Below are 25,719 nucleotides of genomic sequence, written 5' to 3' on the forward strand. Positions count from 1 at the left end.
AAGGAAAAACCTTGATGTTAAAAGCTGTTTTGTACAATCTGTTGTCATGACATAGCAGCTCTAGTGTACAGACCTTAATACTTATACGTGCATTGCTGCAAGATGAAGTCTTATGTGGGAAATTTAGATTAAAAAACTGTGGAATAGACAGCGGGAAAGATTTTTGGGGAGTAGGTGGACTGTATGTCTAACAATCAAGGAGCATGAGTTGTAGTGGAATCCTAAAATCATAGAAATTGGATGAGACCACAAGGTCTATCCTGTCCAACCCTTTGCTATCCAGGAAATGGTTAGATGCTGCCATGTAGCCGGGGGGCTTCAGCCCCCCCCCCCCCCCGAAATTCTCATGAATTCTCGCGAAAAGGCCTTACTGGTGCATTATTTAAACTGTTATGTTTATTCATATCATGATCTGATCACCATACTCAATATATCCCATATGCATGGGGGTATTGGGGTAATGATACAAAAGGTTTGCTAGGCTAGACCCTCTTTCACTCAGACTCAGCCCCCCCGAAACTCAGCCCCCCCGAACCCCCCCCTGAAAAAATTTCAGCCCCCCCCCCCCCCGGAAACGAAATCCTGGCTACGGGCCTGGTTAGATGTGTGTTTTTTTTCTTTACCAAAGGACCTTTAACCATTCCCTTTCTATCCATTTGAAGCCCTGCTCTCATAAGATCTTTGAGACTTCACTTGGTGTTACTAACCATATATATGGTATCATGACTTCCAGATGTAAGAACTAGTAATATACTGCCTTAAAGAAATGTCTACACCAGACTTCTCAGGATATCAGACTATACAGCTACATTGCTGTATTGGTCTGAAAATCATGTAGGTATAGATGAATTGAAAGACCTACATGTGGAGGGAACTAGTTCCACATTCTGTGGAAGCCTTTTTTTTTACTGTCACTTGTGTGCTTTCTAGTACTGTGGTCTGTCTTGTGCATCTTAAGTGAATATTGTGATCTTATCTTTCGTCACTCTTCTTTCAGAGTCTGTCTTATGGTATCTTCTTCCTTGGGAAGACAACATGACAGAAGGCTGGATAGATTGCCCCTCATTGGGACCTGGTTGGAAGCGTCGTCAAGTCTTACGTAAAAATGGAACAAGAACTGGACAGTCAGATACGTATTACATGAGGTAATGGGTTTGGGGGAGAGAATTCCTTCTGGGAAGATAGTCCATGCCACAGTAGTCCATGCTCTTGTTTGTGGCACTAACGACAGTGAACAGGGAAAGCAAATCCATTTTTTTTGTAATACAGGTTCTAAATATATATGTCCCATGAATATATCAGAACCTCAGGTTCTTATTTCCTTAAATATTGTATAGATCAGTGGTTCTCAACCTGTGGGTCCCCAGGTGTTTTGGCCTACAACTCCTAGAAATCCCAGCCAGTTTATCAGCTGTTAGGATTTCTGGGAGTTGAAGGCCAAAACATCTGGGAACCCACAGGTTGAGAACCACTGGTATAGATGGAAGGATGGGTGTAGAATCCCAAACAAATCTTGCACGGGGTGGGCGGGGGGTAGGTTACTTGAGGGGAGATTGTGGTAAAATGTTGGTCACTCTTTTTCAGAATGTCATACATTTCTTCTACTGTATAGCATTGAATTACATCTGTCAACCTAAACATTATCATTGAATGTTGGGTGTTGTTTATCTTATATTAACATACAGGAAACTGCATCAGAAATTGGAAAGTTCTGGTGTAATACGCAGCTTTTAGAATGTAAAAATACCTTTGCTGGATCAGATTAAAGGTCTTACCGGTCCATCCTTTTGTTGTCATAGTAGACAACTACATATAGCAATTAGGGCATGAAAACAGAAGCTAATGAAAGATAGAATATTTCTGGTGCTAGCAGTAATTGTAGCTATCATTTCTAGAGGCCATTGACAATTCCATAGTCTATACATATGACCAATGAATGACATTTTTAGAGCTGTCTGTGTTGATGGCCATCACAAACCCTTGTGGTAGTGAATTTGATATAAATTCTGTTGAAATATGTTTCCTGTTACCTCGTAGACTTTTGTTAGATAAATCAAGCTGCAAGTTATTTTGAGATAGGGAGAAAAAAAACCCTGCTTTTTTACTTTCTTTATACATGACATAGTTTTATCCTTTTTCTTTCGTGTCTTCACTTGCTTCTCTACCTTACCTGTCTTCTTTGACCTCCTACCACCACCTACCTCATTGCCAAGATTGAGGAGTTCTTTTTGGTAGGCAGACATTCCAGTTCAGATGAGTCTGACACAAACTCATACTTTCAATACCGTTTTCTGAGTCATCTAACTGCTGCCCCTGTTCCCATAGCCCTAGAGGTGAGAAGATCCGCAGCAGAGTGGAGCTGAATAAGTTGCTTGGATGTTCTCGAGACCTCACAGACTTTCATTTCAAGAAAGGGATTTTTGTGGATCCAAGTACTGAGGTATGGATACACATAGTATTGGATGATGATGGCAGAAATCATTTTGTCAAAATAAGCTGTGACTTCTTATCATATTTGTAGGACAGATCAGCTAACTTAAAACTTTATGGGTTTTTAAAGAGCTTCATTGGAGGATAAAGCAAACAGGCCTACATTATCAATGACTTGTTCATATTTCATTAAGAACTCCACCTTTCCATTAAGGGGCTCAAAGTGGGGTCCATGCTTTACTTTCCTTCCATTGCCATGTTGTTCTTTCAACTACCCTGTAAAGCAGGGGTCCTCAAACTATGGCCCAGGGGCCAGATATGGCCCTCCAAGGTCATTTACCTGGCCCTCGCTCAGGTTCAACCTAAGTCTGAAACAACTTGAAAGCACACAACAACAACAACAACAACAACCCTATCTCATCTGCCAAAAGCAGGCCCACACTTCCCATTGAAATATTAATAAGTTTATATTTGTTAAAATTGTTCGTTTTAATTATTGTATTGTTTTTAAGTGTTTTTTGAACTACAAATAAGATATGTGCAGTGTGCATAGGAAATCATTCATGTTTTTTTCAAATTATAATCCGGCCCTCCAACAGTGTGAGGGACTGTGACCTGGCCCCCTGTTTAAAAAGTTTCCGGACCCCTGCTGTAAAGTATGCTAGACTGAGACATAGCTGGCTCATGATCAATATATGAGCTTTCCATGCTTGGATGAGATGCAGTTTGCAACTCATTCGCTTTCTGTGTGCACCTACAAACTATACTCCAGTCCAACTATAGCTTGGTTGATTTTCTTTGAAGCCTGGGATGCAGGGTTGAGTTCGGGTTTTAAAGAGTTATACCTGAGTAAATTTGACTATGGAACCACTGATTCATTGAAGTGGCGAATGTATTGATCTCAGGCCCCTTTTACACTGCCATATAAAATCCAGATTAACTGTGTTGATAATCTGGATTATATGGCAGTGTAGAAGGGGCCTCGGACATATTAGAAATAAAACCTAGTTGTCTCCTCCTCTAATTGCTTCTTTCTCTTGTTTCAGCCCCCAGTAACACCACCACCGCCACAACCAATTGCTCGACAAAGATTCCAGAAGGTGAGTATGCACATGTGGGTTCTTTAGGCCAGAACTGTGTAATATGTAGATTGGTTGTGAAATGACACTTGAGGAATTGTATTAGAGAAAGGAAAGGCATTAGCAGGCCCCCCGCCCCTCACAATCTAGTTTATGCTTGTTACATTTGTGGAAAAAATGGAACCTTTGTAGTGTGACAACTCTGTAAGTCAAATCCTTAACAGTTTTGAAATCTTCCAAGGCATGATTTGGACAATTGGTTTCTCCAAGGTGAAGTTATCCAATGGCTAGGTTTCTGCTCAAATGTCAAGCAAGGCCCCTTCTACACTGCCCTATATTCCAGGATCTGATCCCAAATTATCTACTTATCCCAGATTATCTGACAGTGGAGACTCGGGGCCCTTCCACACAGCCATATAAACCAGAATATTAAGGCAGAAAATCCCACAATATCTGCTTTGACCTGGGTTGAATCTATACTGCCATATATTTCAGTTCAAAGCAGAAAATGTGGGATTTTTTCTTTTAATCGTTATGTGTTGTTGGGTAACAGCAGTTTATGTTGCTGTTACTGGTGTTTTTTGTTCATGTGGTGACTCTGTATGTTTTGATGTTGTTTGGAAACTGCCCTCAGTCCCCCCCTGCCATATAAAATCCAGATATTTCAATATATAAATAAAGATGATGGTGATGATGATGATTATTATTTTATTCAGCTGTGTGAAAAGGGCCTCAGGCAGTGTAGATCCATCCCAAGGCACATTTGTAGAGTAAATCAGAAAAGTTTAAAATGGAGAAATGAATAACTATTGTGAATTTTAATCCAAATGTATAAGAATAATACGTCAGCATTGTTTCCAGGTTATATGCCATATTCCTGCAACTCTTCAACACTTTGGGCATAGTGTTGCCAGTTTGGGACAGTAGTGACATCTACTGTGTATTTTCAGAAACTGTGACAGCAAATACATAGGTGACAGGAAATACTGGGTTGCTGTAAGTTTTTTGGGTTGTATGGCCATGTTCCAGAAGCATTCTCTCCTGACATTTTGCTTGCATCAATGAGAGGCATCGTCAGAGGTTGTGACAGGAAATATTTTATTGTCTTTGTGACTGCTTTTTTTTGGGAGTGAAATATTCTAGTTAAGGGGGAAGCACTTGGAAAGGAGAGAGCTTTTCCGTCTTCTGTGTCTACACTCTTTGCTGTATACTAGTAAATAGGGTTGGGGTCGGAATTATGTAGTCTTCGAAGTGTTGCTGCATTTCAGTACTCTTCACCTATGGCTGTGCTGTCTAGGACTGCTGCAAATTGCAGTTCAGCAACATTTGGATGACATGCAATTTCCACCCCTGGCCTAAGGAGATTGGGAAAAGGAGGCCTTTAGTCTATGCTCTTTTGCAGAGAGATAAAGGAAAATACTTACTCCCATCTGACAATTGTTCTATCTAGGTTACAGCTAGTTGTCATGCAAGGCACTCTCATTAAAGTGAAGAGCCTGAACGCCAGGGAATCCATCGCTTAGTATCACATTATGTGCATCATGTTGTTGACAGTGCCTATCTGTTATCCTCTCCCTCAGGTCAAAAAGAAGAGCAAGAGGTGTCTCCCATCTCTACCGGTAGCCACTCCTCCTGCAAAGAAACCTCCTGACTTGGAAGTGTTTGAGGAGCCTCCAGACCAAGAACCACTGGACCAGAAACCTCTAACATCGGAGCTTGAGTTACCGGTAGAAGCCCCCACTGAAATTCTGATCGAGAAACAAGAGCTTCCTGTTTCTGTGCCTGAGCCAGCACCACAGCCTCAGGAGCCACAACACGACACACTCCTTCTTGCTCCAGAAAAAATAGAAGATGGGGCAGTGCAGGAGGCTAATCTGGAAGAAAGTATAGCGTGAGCATTTCTATAGCCCTTTTCAGATGATAGATAACCAGTTGTTTGGATAACCTTCTGTGTCAAGGCTAGAAGCCCCCAAATAAATGACACTTAATAAAAATAGTCAGCCTGATGCCACAGGAATGGGTGGGCAATTGTGGAGGGATTGAGAGCCATAGGGACACGAAGCAATCTACACTCTGTTTTTTCCCTATGCACCAGCTAGTCAGACAGAAGTCCAAGGTTCTTTTCTGTTAAGACGGTAGACACCTCCCCTTCCCCTCCAGTAGTTTCTTTCCTGCCATACCATCTGATTGTATGTTTGAACTCTCTTCTTATATAAAATCTCCATTTAAGTATTGGATAGTAATGGGGAGTAATTTGAAAATAATAATAATAATAATAATAATAATAATAATAATATAATATCGAACTGCAAAGACAGTCAAGGTGGTCCCAGTGGTGATTGACACACTGGGTGCAGTGCCTAAAGACCTTGGCCTGCACTTAAACACAATCGGCGTGGACAAGATTACTGTCTGCCAGCTGCAAAAGGTCATCTTACTGGGATCTGCACACATTATTCGCCAATACATCACACAGTCCTACGTGTGATCCAATACAACAGCCAGCAGAGTGTCTGCTGTGGACTCATCTTGTTGTGTTTCAAATAATAATAATAATAGTAATAATAATAATAATAATAATTTTATTCTTGTACCCCACATCTATCTCCCCTAAGGGACTTTGGGTGGCTTACATATGGCACAAAGTGCCTGAAATAAAACATTAAAAAAACCCACAGTGCAATACAATCAAGTAAAACTATAGCATATACAACAATTTAAAACTCATAACAACGCCCAGTGACCTCTGGTGACAACTACCGTAAAACATGGCCAAACTGTAAATAAGTGGAGGAAATGGGATAGTACAAATTGTAGCTAAGGAACAGGGCATGGGATGAAAGTGCAGTCCTGAATATTTAATTGTGAACCATTGGGGCTAGACGTTCTCAAAGGCTTGTTTAAACATCCAGGTCTTCAGATTCCTACAGAAGGAGGACAGTGTGAAAGATGAGGCGCAAAGAGGAGTCATCACTCTGGTACTGGAGAAGAAGACAAAGACAATTGTATTGGTAACAGTAACAGAGTCCAGCTCACTGACTGCCTCTCAGCAGATTGTAGATACGGAAAATCTTAAAAATAATGGTAAAATCTCCACCAAACCTTGTGGCTCTAGCACTTCAGGGGGAAAAGGAAAATCCTCTAAAGATGCCAGCCACAGATGCAGGCGAAACATCAGTAGAAAATGCTGCTAGAACATGGTTATACAGCATAAAAACCACACAACACCCCAGTGATTCCGGCCATGAAAGCCTTTGACAAAAGGAAAATAGTGAGATGGAGGTGATGATCAAACCCAGTCCTAGCAGGCTCCATGTTCAGATAGAATCATAGAGTTGGAAGAGACCTCATGGGCCATCCAGTCCAACCCCCTGCCTAGAAGTAGGAATATTGTATTCAAAGCACCCCTGACAGATGGCCATTCACCTCTGTTTAAAAGCTTCCAAAGAAGGAGCCTCCACCACACTCCGGGGCAGAGAGTTCCACTGATGAATGCCTCTCAGATAGTAATGAAATAAAATCAATCCAGATGTCACTCATAAAGAGGAAAATTAGTTATAATATTTCTAATATCCAGTGAAAGGAAGGTGGAAGTCATGTTAGTGTAATCTCCATAATGTAAAAGGAAAGAGAAAGAGTGGCTTGAGGCATAGGGATCTAAATGAGAATGATATGTGTGATCACTTTTAAGTTTATATTTATGTAATTGGTGTTTTATGCAATATATTGATTTATTGGTTATATGTTGGGTTGAGGGGATGATGGTTATCTGTATTATGTAGGGTTTTTTTTTCTATTTTGTTCATCGCTTTGAGACCCATCTGTGGGAGAAAAGCAGGATATAAATAAATAAATAAATAAATAAATAATATATAATGAAAAAGATGATTAGTGTAAATTTGAGGGGCAGAAAGAGTCTAAAATTACCTCATTAGTAAAGAAATCTGGTGCTTAAAAGGATGTTCATTTGGAAAGATTATCTCTGGATGTGGAAAAGACAATAACTATTGCTTCAAGTCGCCATATTAGAAATGAAGGTGGGATGTAATGGAGGCTCTGATTGGTATGAGAGAATCTCCATCTGCACAGAATTATGGTGTGATGGACAGTGCAGGGAATCAACAAGGGAGGAGGTTACGATCTCTCTCCAGTATCAAAATGCAACCTTCACTGAAGTCCTATTTAAAATTGCTATTGGAAAACCCACAACGACAAGCACAAACAATTTGTAAGAAGCCAGACCTCAAAACTGCTAGGCCATTAAATGCTAATCAAGGTGGCCAATTGCAACATTCACACTTGCCTCAAACAGACAAGAGTTCTTTCTCCCACCCAGGACATTCCACAGATATATAAACCCCATTTGCCTAGTTTCCAACAAACCTCACAACCATTATCAGGAGACAATGCTTCTGAAACATGGCCATACAGCCCGGAAAACTCACAGCAACCCAGTGCCAATGTCCGTTTTTAAAGAAGAAACTGAAGATTTACTTTATGAGTATCTCTGTATTTGATGAATAATTATTTTCCTTTATGGACCTACATTCTTCTATTTATTTGCTAGATAGAGTTATATATAAAAAAAACCCTAACCAACTGAGTTTTAAGGGAACATAAATCAACAAAGCTGCAGTTGCAAGTGACTGCAAGCAATAACTCCCCCACCAGCATCTGAGAACTGCAAAATAGGCCAATAAAGGCTATTAAATCATGGAAAGCTGGACTTAGTAACAACATGTACACAATTAACAGAGTTAAAGTTTGTTTGCTCAATATTGTTTACCCCACATTGTAGAATTAACTACAACTTTGAAAGTAATGGGAACTCTTAAAGGGAACTTACACTACGAAATCATTGTGTGTTTATTCAAAATTGATGCCTGAAAATCACGGATGTTGTAGAGCAACTCATAACTTAGAGATTTCCAGACGAATGGCTCTAAAGAATTGAGAACTTTGGATCAACAAGAAACAAACTGTTTTATGAATTAAGGATGATGAGATGGGACTTTTCAGGTGATTTGAGGTAGATATGCAACTCTTTGGAAAAGTTAACTGGGGAACTAACTTAGATGAACCAAAAATAAGTGAAATATAAACTCTGGACTCAGAATCAGGTAGAAATGTTCGAGAAATAAATAAACAAGCAGGAGGAATTTTTAGAAGCACCAGCACATAATTTTAAGGAGAGAGAGAACAATAGGAAGAAGTCAATCATGTTAAAATATTTGAAGCCTTGGCTAACTTTTTGAAAGTTTCATTTAGCTGGTAAGATCTATCAACTGGATTCCTATATGGCCAAACAGAAAAATCTATAGAGACATGGTGAATAACTTTGTAAGATCAGTGATTTGTGATGTGATTCTATATCAAGTGAGCATATTGAGGATGAAATACAGAAACAGGATTGACAAGGAGGGTGATCAAATGCAAGAAGAAAAATATGGAAAAGGGAAGATGGAATATGAGAATGGTTGAAGATTTGAGAATTAGTTGTTAATCTAGGGTGAATAAGGATGAATAAGGAGAAATATTTGTCCATTTTAAGAAAGATTGGGAATTATTTAATTACTTTGTTATAATAGTGATGGGGATATTTGTTAATTGTGAGATTTATTAATTAGAAAAATGTCATTAAAAGTAGAAGTGTGGCTATGTAAAACCAGATGAAGAGATTAGATTAATAAGAGACAAATTAGATAAAGGGTGAGAGGTTTATAGGTGAATGGTTTGTTTTTGTCTGTTAGTTTTGTGTCTTGAGCAATTGTACTTATCCTTGTGTTTACAATCCATATTTTAATTGGTCCTTAGTTGGTGTTTTGTAGTTGTAGGTTAAAGATAGATGTGTAGTTTTAAAACATACAACCTTTAAAAATGTGTTTGTTCTATTAATCTTGTGTAACACACTCTTTCTCTTATATACATATTTGCTTTTCTGAATAAACATTATTTTAAAAAGCGTTTGGCAGTGTCATCAAAAGCAAGCATATTCAAATTTACACATATAATTTAACAGTAAACGTGTACGTATGCAGTCGAATGAGTGTTTCATCTATCATTTGATCAGGGAATCCAGCAGAATTCCTCAATGAACCACACACTCTTTAAGTCCTTGATGGCAGGCTATTTGAAAAGTTCTCTCAATGAGTAAGCATGGTACTGAGCAGGCATATCATTATTCCAGGGGAGTGGTTTCTGAATCTAGAAATTTTCCAATACTAGACAAGCTAATGGACTTGTTTGCCCCTGGGAGGAACATTCATAGTAAGAAGATATTTTTCTGTCATTGGAGAAGAAGGTGCAAAGCAGCATGATGCTTGGCAGTTCCATGACCACGGGACTTTCTGTGTGCTTTCCCACCTCTTAAGAAAGTTCAGAACTGAAAAAGGATGTCCTGCAAGTAAGTGGTTCCTGACCTGTCTAAGATTTTGTAAGTCCTAGAATTGGGTCTTCTGACTTTGTCTCAAAAAATAAATGTTAAACTTCTATGGTTGAAAGTTGTTTTTTTAATATATATATATGATTGTCATTCTTAACTGTTTTCCTCCCCCAGGTACTGTGCCAGTTGTCAGGGTCAGTTCCCAGAGGTGATGCTTCCAACACAGAGACGTTGCCGGTGGCTCTGCCCAGACTGCAGAGGTTGGTATGGGAATGGCAAGACTAGGTATAAAGGTTTGTTGTATTTGTTCATTCCAAGTGTCTGTTGGCTCCTGTCACTGTCTATACAAGAGTGAGTGAAGTATGCTATTTTTAGAATCCTCTGAATGTCTCATTGTGGGAGAAATCAGTCCTCAAAATTACAAAGTGCATACCTTAACGTCTGGAGGGCACCATTTACTATGCAAATTCCGTAGCAAATTATGCCCTTCCCCATGTTTCTAAGGGATGTGATTTCTTCCAGAGGTTGAGGAGGAAAGGCACACCATTAGAGGTCAAATGGGATGGCAGAAATGGTCTCTGAACCTGTAGAACTGCACACAACTGATTTACATTCTGACTCCTTTTCTACTCCCACACCTCCCCCCCCCCCCCAACACACATTTTATTTTGGACAATTCTCTATGAGGAATTTCTTCTTCACCTCACAAGAGAAAAACAATGGGGGAGCTGTAGTGCCAAAAATACAATTTCTGAGCTTTGAGTAAAACATGAAGATGTCAAGAGAACTATGTGCTGACTTCCCAACAGTAGGAATCTGCTAGTTAAGGATACAGATGAGCTGCAACATGCTTGGAATATCTACATGTGATCCTTTTTACTCCTTTTCGCAGAATGTCATAGCTTCTTGGATTCTGCTCCCTGTTTTTAAACCAAACGCTCAACTATTGGAAGCTTTGCCTAGTCACTTCTCTTACTATGAAGATGTCATCCAGTCATAATCCCCAAATAATGGTGGTATCTTTGTTGTCACAAGTGTTTTAAAAAGAAATCAAATTCTTAGCAACTTGAATTCCGTGCCACAACTGGTTTCTGTACTTCAATACAATTTTCCAGATGTGGAATATATTTCCTTTGCTTTGTTCCAAGAGAGTTGTTTAAGAAACTTGTTTATATAATAAAAACATAAAACATACTGAAAGTCTGTCTGACCCTGATAAGTGCCATTGAATGGGATTTATCAAAGCTACATGTGGGGCCCTTGAATTGTCCTTCTTGTACACAAGCAGATTACAAATAAGTTCCATCAAATGTACAGTGTATTAGGAGGATACTATCAATAAATGTTTTGAAAAATGTTCTGCCATGCTTTAAAGGGACTTAGGATCAAAGTGATGATCAATTAACAGGCCAACTAAAAACTTTAAAATATGTGCAACAGTTGGAGCCAAATGTTTATAGTCTTTTAGGGAGATGTAACAGCCAGTTCTACCAAACTTTTGAAGCCAATCTGTATAGCTAAGAAATAAAAAAAATGGCCACGGGGAGCAGACTGCTCTTTGAGGCCAGAGTTGTTTTGAAGGTGGGGAATGCTGTGGTAATGTCAGAACATACATACCACATCTTTTGACCTAGCTATGAGGAGTGAGTTTTCTATAGCTTTTTTGTGATTTGTTTTCTGAACTTCCAGCCATGAAAGAAGCTTGTTCTTGTTCAGGAGAGATACTCTTGTCTCAGCTTTTGCTGTTGAAACCTCTTACTGGAGACCTTAGCTAGAGTCTATGAAGAGTGAGGGATGAGTATGGTACTGCCCTAGAAAAAACAATTCACAAAAACAATTATGTGGTTGGTCCATTTGAATCTCTAGTCCAGTGGTTCCCAACCTGTGGGTCCCCAGGTGTTTTGGCCTACAACTCCCAGAAATCCCAACCAGTTTACCAGCTATTAGGATTTTTTTGGGAGTTGAAGGCCAAAACATCTGGGGACCACAGGTTGAGAACCGCTACTCTAGTCCTTCCCTGTGCTTTTTTTGAAAGAGGCAGTGCTGTGAATAAGATATAACGGAAGGACATCTTTTGTCAGTTTGATTATTCTTCCCATTGCAGGCATAGGTTATGTGACTGTCCCCCTCGATGGACTGTCACCTTGTCGTGGTGAGGGGGCTTGCGTGTTCCGATGAACCTGTGGGCACAACAACTGGAGTCGTGCGCTCCCAGGAGTGGCCGCGGGGGAGGTCCCAGACCAAGCACAGTCCGAAGACCCAAAGACCTCAACGGCGGAGCAGGCGGAGGATAACATGGTACATGTTACAACGGCTGCGAAGGCGGAAGAAGGCTGCAACAGACTGAGAAGCCACGGTCATTGTGTTAAACTACATCACCAGTGGAACCTCATCTGTGAAGACTGTGTGTTGTTCAGTTGTGCACTGACCTCCACACATTAAAAAAACCCACGCACAGGCGTCTTCCAAAGAAAATAAAAACCAAGCAACCAAAGACCCATGGCGATCAGCGAGTGGCGACGGGGGCAGGACTGTGAAATCTGGAAGCCCCTAGTCACAGACTGGCACATGGGCGGTGGGTACGGACTCAGTCGTTCTACCTCAAGGTCCGAGGCAGTTGAGTAGTTCGGCAGCTGTATCCGCGACTGAGCAGCCCTTTTTAGGACCCACTCTGCTCACCCCACACGGGGAGGGGGCTAGAAAAGGTGCCCTAAACATAGTCTGCCTCACTTATCCCTGACTGGACTGCCGCGTCCAGTGGGGTCACCACCCTGCGGCCAAAAAAGGAAAATGAACTTCGGTACGTGGAACGTACGGACTCTGATGGACAACAGTGACAGTGAACGCCCCGAACGCAGAACTGCCATCATCGCAAGGGAGCTGGGACGCTTCAACATCGACATAGCAGCCCTTCAGGAGACCCGGAGAGCAGGAGAGGGACAGCTGAAGGAAGAAAAAGGAGGCTACACCTTCTTCTGGAAGGGACTGCCCGAAGAAGACCAAAGAATGCACGGAGTTGGCTTCGCTATAAGAAATGATCTGATGAAACATCTGTCCGAAGCACCCACTGGCATCAACGAACGACTCTCCACCCTCCGAATTGATCTTGCCAAAAACCAACGGGCAACCATCATAAGTGCCTATGCACCAACACTAGACGCTGATGAAGACATCAAGGAGAAATTCTACTGTCAGCTGGATACCGCCCTATCGGGGGTTCCTAAGGAGGACAAAATCATCCTCCTGGGGGACTTCAATGCAAGAGTCGGGCGAGACTTCAACCTGTGGCCAGGCACCATAGGAAAAGACGGGGTTGGAAACAGCAACTCGAATGGCATCCTGCTTCTCACCAAATGTGCGGAGCACAACCTCGTCATCACCAACACGCTCTTCCGCCAGAAAAACAAGTTCAAGACATCATGGAAGCACCCCCGGTCAAAGCATTGGCACCTCTTAGACTATGTAATCACACGTGCCAGAGACCGCCGTGACGTACTCCTCACAAGAGCCATGACAGGTGCTGACGACTGCTGGACCGACCACAGGCTAATCCGATCCACGATGGCTATCAAGATCGCCCCCAAGCGCAGACTCCAAGGAAGGAAGGCAAGGCGCAAAATGAACACCCAAGCCCTTCAGGAGCCCTCCAGGCGAGCCCATCTCCAAACAGCACTCAAGGACCATCTACCCACAGTACACCCCGAAAATGTTGAGGAACATTGGAACAAACTGAAGACCTCCATCATCCAAGCCTGCGAAGAAACTATTGGATACCAAGCCAAGAAACATCAAGACTGGTTTGACGAAAATGACATCGAGATCCAACAGCTAATCGACAAGAAAAGGAAAGCCTTCCAAACATGGCAGAGAGACATCAACTGTGCTGCTAAGAAAAAGATCTACGCCACTGCAAAAGCTGAGGTCCAAAGAAGGACAAGAGAACTCAAGAACATCTGGTGGACAAAGAAGGCTGAAGAAATCCAACACCTGGCAGACACCCATAATGCTCAAGGATTTTTCAAAGCCACAAAGGTCATCTATGGGCCAAGAAACCATGGCATACAGCCTCTACGCTCATCAGACGGAACCAAACTCCTGAAGGACCAAAAGTCAATTGCACTACGTTGGAAAGAACACTACCAAAGCCTCCTAAACCGCAGCTCCAGTGTGGCCGAAGAGGTCCTCTCACAAATCCCGCAACAACAAACCAGGGATGAGCTTGCAGCATTGCCTAGTTTGGAAGAAGTCAGCAATGCCATCAGCCAACAAAAGAACAACAAAGCCAGCGGACCGGATGGGATCCCTGCTGAAATCTTTAAAGAGGGAGGACCTGCGCTGACACACCAACTCCACCAGCTCATAGTAAAAGTGTGGGTGACCGAGAAAATCCCAGCAGACTTCAAGGATGCCACCATCATCACCCTCTTCAAAAAAGGGGAAAGAACAGACTGCGGAAACTATCGAGGTATCTCCCTTCTAACCTCTGCTGGAAAAATCCTCGCAAGAATCCTTGCAAACCGCCTTCTGCCCCTCTCAGAAGACACCCTCCCAGAATCCCAGAACGGCTTCCGCCCCTCCAGAGGAACTGTGGACATGATCTTCACTGCACGACAGCTCCAAGAAAAATGCAGGGAACAAAACCAACCTCTGTACATGGCATTCATCGACCTTGCAAAGGCATTCGACACAGTGAATCGCAGCGCTCTCTGGACCATCCTCCAAAAAATCGGGTGCCCAAGCAAATTTGTGAACATCCTGCGGCTCCTCCACGATGACATGATGGCAACAGTCTTGGACAGCAATGGCTCCCAAAGTGACCCATTTAAGGTGGAATCGGGTGTCAAACAGGGATGTGTTATTGCCCCAACTTTATTCTCCATCTTCATCGCCATGATACTACACCTTGTTGATGGGAAGCTTCCCACCGGAGTGGAAATCATCTATCGGACAGACGGCAAGCTATTTAACCTCAGCAGACTGAAAGCCAAAACCAAGGTCACAACAACATCTGTTATAGAACTCCAGTATGCTGATGACAATGTCGTCTGTGCGCATACAGAAGAAGATCTACAAGCCACTCTCAACACCTTTGCAGAAGCATACACAAAGCTTGGCCTGTCACTGAACATCGAGAAAACCAAAGTGCTGTTCCAGCAGTCACCAGCCGCCCCCTCTCCAATGCCAGAGATACAGCTTAATGGTGTAACACTAGAAAATGTCGACCATTTCCGCTACCTTGGCAGCCACCTCTCCACCAAAGTCAACATCGACGCCGAAATACAACACCGCCTGAGCTCTGCAAGTGCAGCATTTTCCCGAATGAAGCAGAGAGTGTTTGAGGACCGGGACATCCGTAGGGATACTAAGGTGCTTGTCTATAAAGCTATTGTCCTCCCAACCCTGCTATATGCCTGTGAGACGTGGACTGTCTACAGACGTCACATGCAGCTCCTGGAACGATTCCATCAGCGCTGCCTCCGGAAAATCCTGCAAATCTCCTGGGAAGACAAGCGGACAAATGTCAGCGTGCTGGAGGAAGCAAAGACCACCAGCATTGAAGCAATGGTCCTCCAACATCAACTCCGCTGGACAGGCCACGTTGTCCGGATGCCTGACCACCGTCTCCCAAAGCAGTTGCTCTACTCCGAACTCAAGAACGGAAAACGGAATGTTGGTGGACAGGAAAAAAGATTTAAAGATGGGCTCAAAGCCAACCTTAAAAACTCTGGCATAGACACTGAGAACTGGGAGGCCCTCGCCCTTGAGCGCTCCAGCTGGAGGTCAGCTGTGACCAGCAGTGCTGCAGAATTCGAGGAGGCACGAGTGGAGGGTGAAAGAGAGAAACGTGCCAGGAGGAAGGCGCGTCAAGCCAACCCCGACCGGGACCGCCTTCCACCTGGAAACCAATGCCCTCACTGCGGAAGAAGATGCAGAGCAAGAATAGGGCTCCACAGCCACATGCGGACCCACAAGGAAACCCATGATGGAAGACCATCTTACTCGTCCAACGAGGGATCGCCTAAGTAAGAAAGTATGTGACTGTTCCTCAGCTGCTCTGCCTCGGCTACAGGGCAGAATACCTGCATGACACGAATGGAACAAATAGCTTATCTGTTATGGTGAACTCTTTTCTATAGTTGTCTATACCTGTTCCTTGCATAGTTTTTATTTTTTTCCTTCTTGTCGTTTCCAGCTCAAAGAAGGGATTTCAACCGGGAACAGAGATATTACAAGGTAACACCTGTGGATGATTTACCCACTTAAAATTAATATTAAAATATGGACCTCTGATGTTGTCTATGTGTGCGTTTATGTGTGTGTGTGAGAGAGGGAGAGAACTCTTGTCTGTATGACCAGGATTTGCATTTTGTGGTGGCATCTCAGGCTTGCTGTTATCTCTCATTCAGTGTCCCATTTTAGTTAGCTGACCTGCAATGACTGCATTCCCCCTTGTGCTTGAAAACTCTCCAGTATATGTACAGAAGGCGTATAAAACATATGAGTATAAGCATTTGCTACCCTCTAGTTGAGAGATGGATGGAAGGCTATTCTGCCTCCCCAGAACAGTGACAGGAAATTAAAATCATAATAGCAAAATCCCCAGTAATTTCAGAACAATGTGACTCCACTGTGGATGGATTAGTGCATTGCGATTGGTAACCAGAAGTTATATACCTAGTAAATAGGCTCCTAATTACTTGCAATGGAAATGTAGCTCTTCTTGGTCCCTTGACTAGAAATATGAGGAAGCACTGTATAAGAGCAGGATGGAAATATCATTTAAAAAGATTCAGCTTGGTGGTAATGCTGGCATCTTTGCTTGAAAGTTCTTGAGTTGTGGATCACATAAGTAACTTTGATCTGAGAGCTTTGTGAGCTGCTGCCAGTATGGATGATACCATGCTCGGTGCTTGTACGGGACTATGTTCCTCTTCTCTCAAACTGGTTATTGACCGTAATAAAGTGAACATGGACTATACTCAGTGTCCCAGTAACCCGATCCTCATTAAAGCTTTTTCTTCTTTGGCCTATTGTTGGCGGGTGCGCTCTTCCTGACAGTCTCAGCTGGCCTAGATGACTGGCTAAGAGTACAGCTTTGAGGTGAGGGGTTTGTGGTGTCGCCTTCCCTGCCTCCCTCCTTACCCTTACCCCTCTGCCCTTGCAGCAAATTGGCTGTGGTGTGTGCCAAGCCTGCCAGATGTCTCAGGACTGCGGCATCTGCAGTGTGTGTCTCAAGCGCGCCAAAAGCCCAGAGCTACACATTGGCATCAAATGCCTGCTGCGCCGATGCTTGAAGATTGTCAAACAGGTATCACCGGCTGCTTATCCTTGCTATTTCCCTCCCTTGGGTTCCTTTCTAGTTTGACCCCAGCCTCTCCTTCTAACAGCACTTGAGGGCTGTTTCAAGGCTTAGCCACTTTTCTTCCTCTCTCTCTCTCTCCTCCTCATCTCCCCCCATCCTTTACAGGGCCTTGAATGTGGTATGTGTCAGGCCTGCAAGATAACAGAAGACTGTGGTAGCTGCGTTATCTGTTTGCGGAGGCAGAAACCAGGCATGAAGCGGCAGTGGAAATGCCTCAAGCGCCGCTGCCTCAATCGCAAGGTGTGTGAGTGTGTGCGCATGTATGCATGCTTGTCTTGTTTTTGTACTTGTACGGGGGGAAGGATCAAAACAGCAATGATGTACCAGTAAGAAGAAAAGGAAGAAGAGATGGTGGATAATGGCCAAGAATTTGCCTGCAGGGAAAAACTGGCCATGATACTGCGCTGAAGAGGGGAGCATAATGCTGTGTCCACTCTCAAGCAACTCTCAAGCCTTTTGTCTGCTGCTATATATGGCTGGAGAAAACTAGTTGTGTTCAAGATACTGGAATTGTATTACTCTTCACTGAATCACTGTGTTGACCTCATGCATAGGGTGAGGATTCCAACATTATGGATTTTGATACAATCTCTGAATGAGGGTTTTTTAAGAGGCTCCTTGGATGCATTCAAGGAGAGGTGGAAGTGCCAGTAATGTCTTAAGTGGTCTACTGATCCTGACCACTGCTGCCATGTTCCTACTATTCGACCACTCTTAAAGAAACACTGCCCCTACTATTCTCTCAAGTAGCTTTTTATAATACGAGGGATATTTTTTAAGTAAGGTCTGTTTTGTTGTAGACACTAGTAGTTCGTGCACATACCGCAACGGGCGCATGCGTCATGTACCGGCATGCCTCGGGAACAACTGTGCTCAGTTTCCGCTCTGTAACTAACCTGTACGGTTCTGTTCTGTGCTTTAAAAATGTTTAAGACAATCAACTCACCCACCGCATGTGGTTTGCTCAGTGATACGGTTTTTGTCAGCAAAGAACCTGCCTGCTGCAGAAATTCATCGGCGGGTGAGTTGATAGTCTTAAACATTTTTAAAGCACAGAACAGAACCGTACAGGTTAGCTACAGAGCGGAAACTGAGCACAGTTGTTCCCGAGGCATGCTGGTACACGACGCACGCGCTCGTTGCGGTATGCGCGCGCACTACTAGTGTCTACAACAAAGCGAACCTTACTTAAAAAATACCCCTCGTACTTGAGTGGAAAATAGTGGAAAGGGGAGTTCTTTGCTGCTTCTCTGCCAGAGCAGAGAAACAGCCTGTCTGCAGAAGAGAAAACAGATGCAGCCAGTCCTTTTTTTCAGGGTGAAAATAGCACTCAAAAGACAAACCAAAAGGCCCCAAACATGCAGATTCTTGAACTATTAGGGTGGGGTGGTGACAGGGAATCTGGCAAAGAAAAAGCAGCACTGGCAAGGAATACATATAGCAGATTATGCCGCCAAATTTAATGCTGCAAAGTTTGTGGAGGGGGTGAATTGGGTAAAGAAGCAGAAAATACCAGTGAAATTGGTGTAAGTCCAATTGACGGACTTTAAACTCCTATATTTAAGGTATTTTTAAGGCTTTCATAGTTGAGATTTGCATGGATTTAGTATGTGTTAACCTCAGATTGAGGTATACTTTCAAAGTGAACATCTATGGATCTGTTTTCTGAGGCTAAGCCATAGAACTGATTGGCCCCCTCCCATTTCTGCTTATTAATGCCAGGATGCAACTCATCATTCTTCACTATGGGGTTACATAGTGAGGAAGGGGCAGGTAGAAAAATATCCAATGTGCTTAGAATAGAATCCAGTTAAGTGAAAAATGCGGTTTTTAGTTTTAGAAAATGTAAGATTCTGTCTGTCTGTTGAGGATACTTTAGTGGTGGATTCCTGCTGTGCCCAGGGCAGAAATATTATTTATACTTGGTATTTGTAAAAATATATACTCAAAACTCTGTATCGACTTATCCAAGAATCGGTGCAAGTACTTTATCTTGATTCTTATCAGAAAGGATCAGGATCCATCCCAATCTCTGAATAGAGTAGAGAAAGTTGAAAGTTTAGCCTGCTCTGGGAGAACATAAAATATGTCCCAACCCATCTACTCTGTCTACAATGGCACAAGTTTGTTGTTTTATGGCAAATTACCTTTCTGTTGCAGGATGCTGGTACATGAAGTGATTTGTAGTTTCCAAATCACAACCTCCCTCAACTGCTGCAAGCTGGATAGCAAGTGCCCCAGAAGCAAGCAAAATACAGCAAAGTCCTTTCACAGTGCAAACATGCTTCAGCATGTCTATTAGCAGATCCTAACTGCCAGCATCTGACCTTAGCTATACACACTGTTTAGTAAAAACACAGATTCAGGTTTTCATCCAAAATATCTGAAGGCCTTAATCTTCATCATCTCAATATTTACAAAATGTACAAACAGGATTTGCAAATGCATTTTCAGCTTGTCATTGCAAACATTTAGATTAATCAAATATTCATATAGAGTATAAGCAGATACACGGAATCACACAGGAGAGGAAAAGATAGATTTTTTCAGCCTTCTTATATAGCCACCTGTTGATAAGTTATCAGTAAGGGACACTGGCTGATGCAACCCCTTTGCAATAACCCTCGCATGATTAGATGGGAAAGCCCGTATCTCTGTTTATGTATTGCCTGTTCTTGTTAATTGTATAACGGCATTGAATGTTTGCCGTATTTGAATTCTGTAATTTGCCCTGAGTCCCTTAGGGGAAATAGAGCAAAATATAAATAAAGTATATTATTATTATTATTATTATTATTATTATGACTCAACTATTACCATACACCTTTAGATATTATATCATGACATTCACAGTCACTACCCAGGTGCTATCAATATACCACATGTTTATCAAACAGTTTTTTGTGATTAGAAATGCTGTGCTGTTTCTATCTAACAATTTCCAAGTATGGGGAATTTAAATTCTGTAATTTAAAAAGCTGGAGAAGAGGTTGACAGCATAATTTTGTATGTGTATAGTCTTAAGTAAGTTGCATGTAATTCAGTGCAATTTATTTCCAAATCAATCTTAGATTAAGATATTTTTGTTTAAGAAACTTTTTAATATATATGCAGGGGAGCTTTTTATAGGGATGCTTTATTTATCTTTTTACAATTAGGTTGTTTTAAAAATGATTTTATATTGTTTTCTGTAGTGGTTTTAATTGTTTTTAGTTTTTTGTGAATGTGTTTAATTGATTGTCTCTGAGAGCCACCTTGGGTCACAATCTGGGAGAAAGGTGGCATACAAATTAAATAAACAAGTAATAAATAATTGTAACTGTAGAACTGCAGCCTCAAGGAGAAATTTCAGTAGTTTCAGGTGGGACATGAGTCCCTTATTTGCCTCATTGTTCTAATCTGTGATCAGGATATCCTGAATGATACTTGTGTTTTTTGATGTTGGAGGATTCAGTTTTACCTGGTGTGATGTCAGCTTTGGATTTTGTAGTACACAACTACAAATACACAACTAAAAGGATGCCTATCCCTCTCCTCAACCACCCTTTTCCTGAAACAAATTTTAGTTCACATCAGAGAAATAATTTCCCTGACATGCTCTTCCTGTACTGCACAGTTTCCCTAGACATGTGTTGGTTGAGATTTCTAAAGATTCACAGGTGGTGTCTGTAATTCTGTCACTAACTGGATTTTTTTCCCTTACAGAAAAGAATATCCCCAAAGAAAGTTGGCTACATCTCCAAGAAGCTGACAACGGTAAGTTTCTGTTATGAGATTTTTTTCTCATCTTAGCAGCTCCCAGTGAACTCCATTCTATTCCAGTCTTACGTAGTAGTTCTGCTCCGTCTTCCCATTTCTTCTTACCCATCTCTACCAGACATCTTTGTTGTTGAATAATTCTTTTATTTTTACTGCCAGCATGTTTTCCCTCTTATTTATTCACCTATTGTGTATAGAAAGACATATGTTCTTCTACAGCAGCATTTCTCAACCTGGGAGTCAGGACCCCTGGGGGAGGGGTCACACGGGGGTTTCAGAGGGGTTGCCAAAGACAATCAGGAAACACTTATTTCTGATGGTCTTAGAAACCCTTTTGGCAGAGAAGGGTGAAGGTCTCTCCACCTGTTCTTCTCTTTCTTTTTGGAAACAGATGGTGAATCCTCCCACCAAAAGCCTTCCTCCACTGTGATTTGCCACCCTCTCGGCTGGTCTCCCAGCCAACGGGAAGGCTATTTCTGAGATTCCCAAGTGGGGAGGGGAGAGCAGGCATGCTCAGCATATGGCAGCATGGTGTGCATGTGCAAGTGAGGGAGAGCATGTGAGGCTGGAGGGAGGCTCGCATCAGCGAGTCTCTGCAAGGCATGGGGGCTCTGTGTGGGAACTTGTTGGTGGGGTTCAGAATCCTCTTTGATAATAGGTGAACTATAAATCCCAGCAACTACAACTCCCAAATAACAAAGTCTATTTTCTCCTGTGTCAAATTTGATCCAGTGAATGAAAACACATCCTGCATATCAGATATTTACATTACAGTTCATAACAGTAGCAAAATTATGGAGTTATGGAGTAGCAACAAAAATAATTTTTTCATTTGGGGGTTACCACATCATGAGGAACTGTATTAAGGAGTTGCAGCATTAGGAAGGTTGTGAAACACTGTTCTACATCCTGGCAATAAAAAGTATGATGTGGGGAACCCCCTTTTCCCTAACAGCTGCGCGTTGGCCTGTTGATTATTCTATTGGTGATGACCTTGTGGGATGATGTGTATGGTTGGCAATGGGATGGGCTAGTGGCCACACATATACTTCACTCTGCATCCATGGGTGTTCTGGGTAGGTCCCGTGGTGTCTGTCGTCAGTGTGCAGTTTCATTCTCAGTTGCTGCACAAGGAAGCACTCTGCCTAATGGCCTTTTGTGGCTCTTTCCCAATTGGCACCAGGAAGCAGTCTCTTCCAAAAATGCTTCTACTCCTGTCCGGCGTCAGCAAAAGAAGGCCACATCGGCAACAGTGAGTGGTTCCACTTCTGCATGCCATCCAGCATGGGGCAACCATCTGTACATACAACCCATCTAAAGGAACTTGCGTTATTTCCTTCACATTCCTCTCACCAAATATAGTGTGTAAGGAGAGAGAATGAGCATAGGTGTCCTGGTGATCAGTTTGTGAAACTGAAGGAATTTAATTATTTGGAATGAGGACTGTGGACAATTAGAACTTGCATACTATTTGGGCCAGGAAATCCTGGGCTTGAGAATGCCTGCCTGGCTGTTAAGTTGACGTTGGATCAGATGTGTTGTGTCAGTCTGCAGAGTCCCTGAGATCACATAGTTTGGCTCACCAGGCTTCCTGGAGAATGGTGGAATATATTTGTTTCTTTTTATTTATTTACTTTATTTTTATCCTGCCTTTCTCCTGATACACAGACTCATAAATCTAAGAATTGCAGAAAGAAAATAACCTTTTGGTATTATATGCCTGGTGTTGGAGACATTTTTGCTGCTCTCTTAGCTTTGCGTTTCTTGACTTCTTCATTTGTCTTTCCCTCTTCCTTCTCCTTCATTCCTACTTGCCAGGATGGGCCTTTCCGGAAGGCCCAGCAGGTTCGAAAACAACGGCACAAGAAGCTATTAGCAACAGAGCCACCACCAGAGTCCACCGTGAGTGGGGGGTGTCAAGTAAAGAAGGGGGAAGTCTTGAGTTACATTTCTGAGTTATACCAAAGGAAGTTACTGAGCAAACCATCAGCTTTGGCTTGCCTGGGCTCCTGCCTTTTACTTCAATGATGGAATCTCTTGTTAGTTGGATGGTCATAACTGAGAGTAGTAAGAAGCCACTGACGAGGACACCCTTTAAGGTGATTCCATCCAATCTCTAAAGGTTTGAGCTATGGCATGCTCCAAGTGAATGAATTTGAGCAGATGTTGCTGAACTACAGCTCTCTTTCCTCTCACCATAGGTTTGTTGGGTAGGGGTGATTGGACTTGTAGGTCAAACAACATCTGGGGGTTCCTTGGTTACCCATCTTGAATTAGAGAGAAAGCATAGCCAGTCTTGTGTGCTGTAAGAAAAATTTAGAGTAGAAAAAAAGGAGTCTGCTGCATGTTATAGTAAATATATCTTTCCCTTTTTAGCTCCTGGAATGTTCTTATATAATTGGGTGAACTGGAAAGTCTGGGAGAAATCTAGGGCCACTCTCAGGTTATGGTTGGTAAAAACCAGAAAGCCATTTTGGAAAGAGAGAGAGATAGAGGGAGAGAACTTGAACAAAGACAGTTTGCTGCACTGCAATAGGCTTATTTTCTCATTATTGTCATATTGTATTTCAATGTTGCAGCCTAGAATGATAGAATAGTATGGGATTGAGAACTAATGGAGATTTGAAAATCACTACAGTTAATAGAGATGGCTTTGAATGTCCAAAAAGGGTCAGGAATGGGTAAAGAGTAACTTTGAGCCAGAGAGCATTTTACAAATACACAGAGTTCTAGCAGGATTGTGTTTCTGTCCTTTTACAATAATTTCCAGACTTGGTTGGAGTTACTTCTTTGTCCTTCATCTCCCAATAGCCATGCTGGATTCTTAAAGTGTTGTCAAGGGGTAAATTGCAGTAGTCTCGGCTTTTCTGTTGCTTACCTCAATTTTCCCTCACTTGACACCCTCCAGATGTGAGGAACCATAATCCCCATCATCCACAGTCATCATGGACATTATCCATCATGGTTTGGATGCTGGAAGCTATATTTCACTACACTTGGAGGTCTCTTGAATGGAGGGAGACCAATACAAGATGCAGCTTAGTACATTTCTTGAATTTGTTTTTCTGGATCAGTTTCCCTTCTGTTTTATGCAAACCTAATTGAAATATCTGAACTCATTCTTATTTTTAATGTTTCCTTCCTTCTTGTGTGCATACTCTGGCTTTCCCTTTCTCGTATCTGGCACCATATGGACTTCTTTCCTTCTTTCACTTCTTTTCCTTCCTTTATTTCTTTGGCTGTCAGGATGGGCCCCCTCTTAAGGCCCAGCTGGTCTCAGGCTGCCGTCGCCGGAAGCGCTCTCCTACTACAGTGAGTGGCTTATATACTTGTTTCCACAAGGCTGTTTGTATGGTTGGGTACTGTCTTTGAAGCAAGATGGGCAGGATGACTTATACTCTTGTGTCAAAGGTGGGAATTACACAAGCCACTAACAGTTCTCAGACTTCAGCTCCTAGCATTTCTCACCACTGGCAGTGTTGGCAAGGGCTGCTGGGAGTTACAATCCAGCAAAGCCTAGAGACCTGCATTATTCATACACTTACTACATATGGACAAAATACGTTGTGCTGCTGATACTCATTAAGTCATCTTTGACTTATGGGTGCCCTATGAATAGGGGACCTTAAAAGGCAGCCTGTCATCACCAGTTCTTCTTGGGTCCTGCATACTTGGTGCTATGGGTTTAAAAAAAAACAAACTCAAGTCAAGTCACCTGTAATGCAGGTTTCCTATTGCCTTGCGTTTTATCAAACATTTGTTTTCAGTGAGTCATGTTATCTAATGATATAACCAAATACGATAGTTTTGGTTTGGTACTTCTAGCTTCTAGGCAGAGTTCAGATCTGATTTTTTTTCTAGAACCCATGTATTTGTTTTGTTGTCAAGTCATGATACCCGTAAGAGCTCTCCTCCAAAGCTTAAATGAAAGTCTGAAAGTTGGGAGAGAGTGTGTTGTGGTGGTTTAAGCATTGGACTACAATTCTGGAGACAAGGGTTCCAATCCCCGCTCAGCCATGGAAACCCACAGCATGATCTTGGATAACTCACACTCTCTCAGCAGCAAAGGAAAAGGAAAAACATCTGAACAAATTTTGAGATGGAAACCCAATTATCGGTTCACCTGTGGGTTGCCATAAGTCAGAAGTGACACAAAGGCAAACAACAACAATTTGAGTTGAGGTTATGTTTGCACATGTTTTTTTCTGGTTTTGTCAAAAAAGGAGATGAATTTTTCCCTGGCTGTAAACATGACTGTGTTCTACTCCTTTTTGCCTGTATGCGTGTGCAGGCCAACAAAAACAGACTGTGTTGATTTCTCTCCATATAGGTTTGTATTTGTGAATCCAGCCTCCAGCTCTCTCATTTAAATCTAACTTTAGAATCTGAATCCGGGTGATGACTGGGTTATTGCCTGCTAGGCTCCTCTTTCTGGTGGTTGGAGTGTTTAGTTAGGAGAGGAGAACTTAATGTGTCAGTGAGCCTGAGATGATGCATCAAATGTATTTTCAAAGCAAACTATAAACTCCAAGAAGTCTTGTGACCCAAATATATGGAAAACTAGCTGCTTAATGGAATTTTCTTCTAGCTACGTAACTTCAAGGAGTTTTTCTGTCATCATAGATGTAACATTTTTGTACATTTTCAAGCAATGGGCAGGCAAGTGTGAGTGTTGCAATTGGCCAGCTTAATTAGAATTGAAGAGC

The 25,719-nt window shown here is 42.2% G+C and overlaps 1 protein-coding gene across 14 annotated transcripts in view; it reads left to right on the forward strand.

Moving 5' to 3' along the window:
- The window catches only part of LOC132767607 (methyl-CpG-binding domain protein 1), a 68,509-nt gene that overhangs the window by 20,965 nt on the left and 21,825 nt on the right, over positions 1–25,719 (forward strand). For 5 of the 14 annotated variants that reach the window (XM_060762733.2, XM_067464307.1, XM_060762739.2 and 2 more), the window contains exons 2-13: positions 998–1,145; positions 2,326–2,440; positions 3,477–3,530; positions 5,090–5,400; positions 10,066–10,151; positions 16,085–16,125; positions 17,057–17,200; positions 17,360–17,494; positions 20,960–21,010; positions 22,197–22,265; positions 22,832–22,915; positions 24,260–24,325. In XM_060762733.2, the coding sequence (XP_060618716.2) occupies positions 1,036–1,145; positions 2,326–2,440; positions 3,477–3,530; positions 5,090–5,400; positions 10,066–10,151; positions 16,085–16,125; positions 17,057–17,200; positions 17,360–17,494; positions 20,960–21,010; positions 22,197–22,265; positions 22,832–22,915; positions 24,260–24,325 (1,266 nt within the window). In that variant the 5' untranslated portion in view covers positions 998–1,035. The other 9 variants (XM_060762740.2, XM_060762741.2, XM_060762736.2 and 6 more) reach the window with 8 other exon arrangements.

The sequence above is a fragment of the Anolis sagrei genome, chromosome 2, assembly GCF_037176765.1.
Source record: "Anolis sagrei isolate rAnoSag1 chromosome 2, rAnoSag1.mat, whole genome shotgun sequence".
NCBI lineage: Eukaryota > Metazoa > Chordata > Lepidosauria > Squamata > Dactyloidae > Anolis > Anolis sagrei.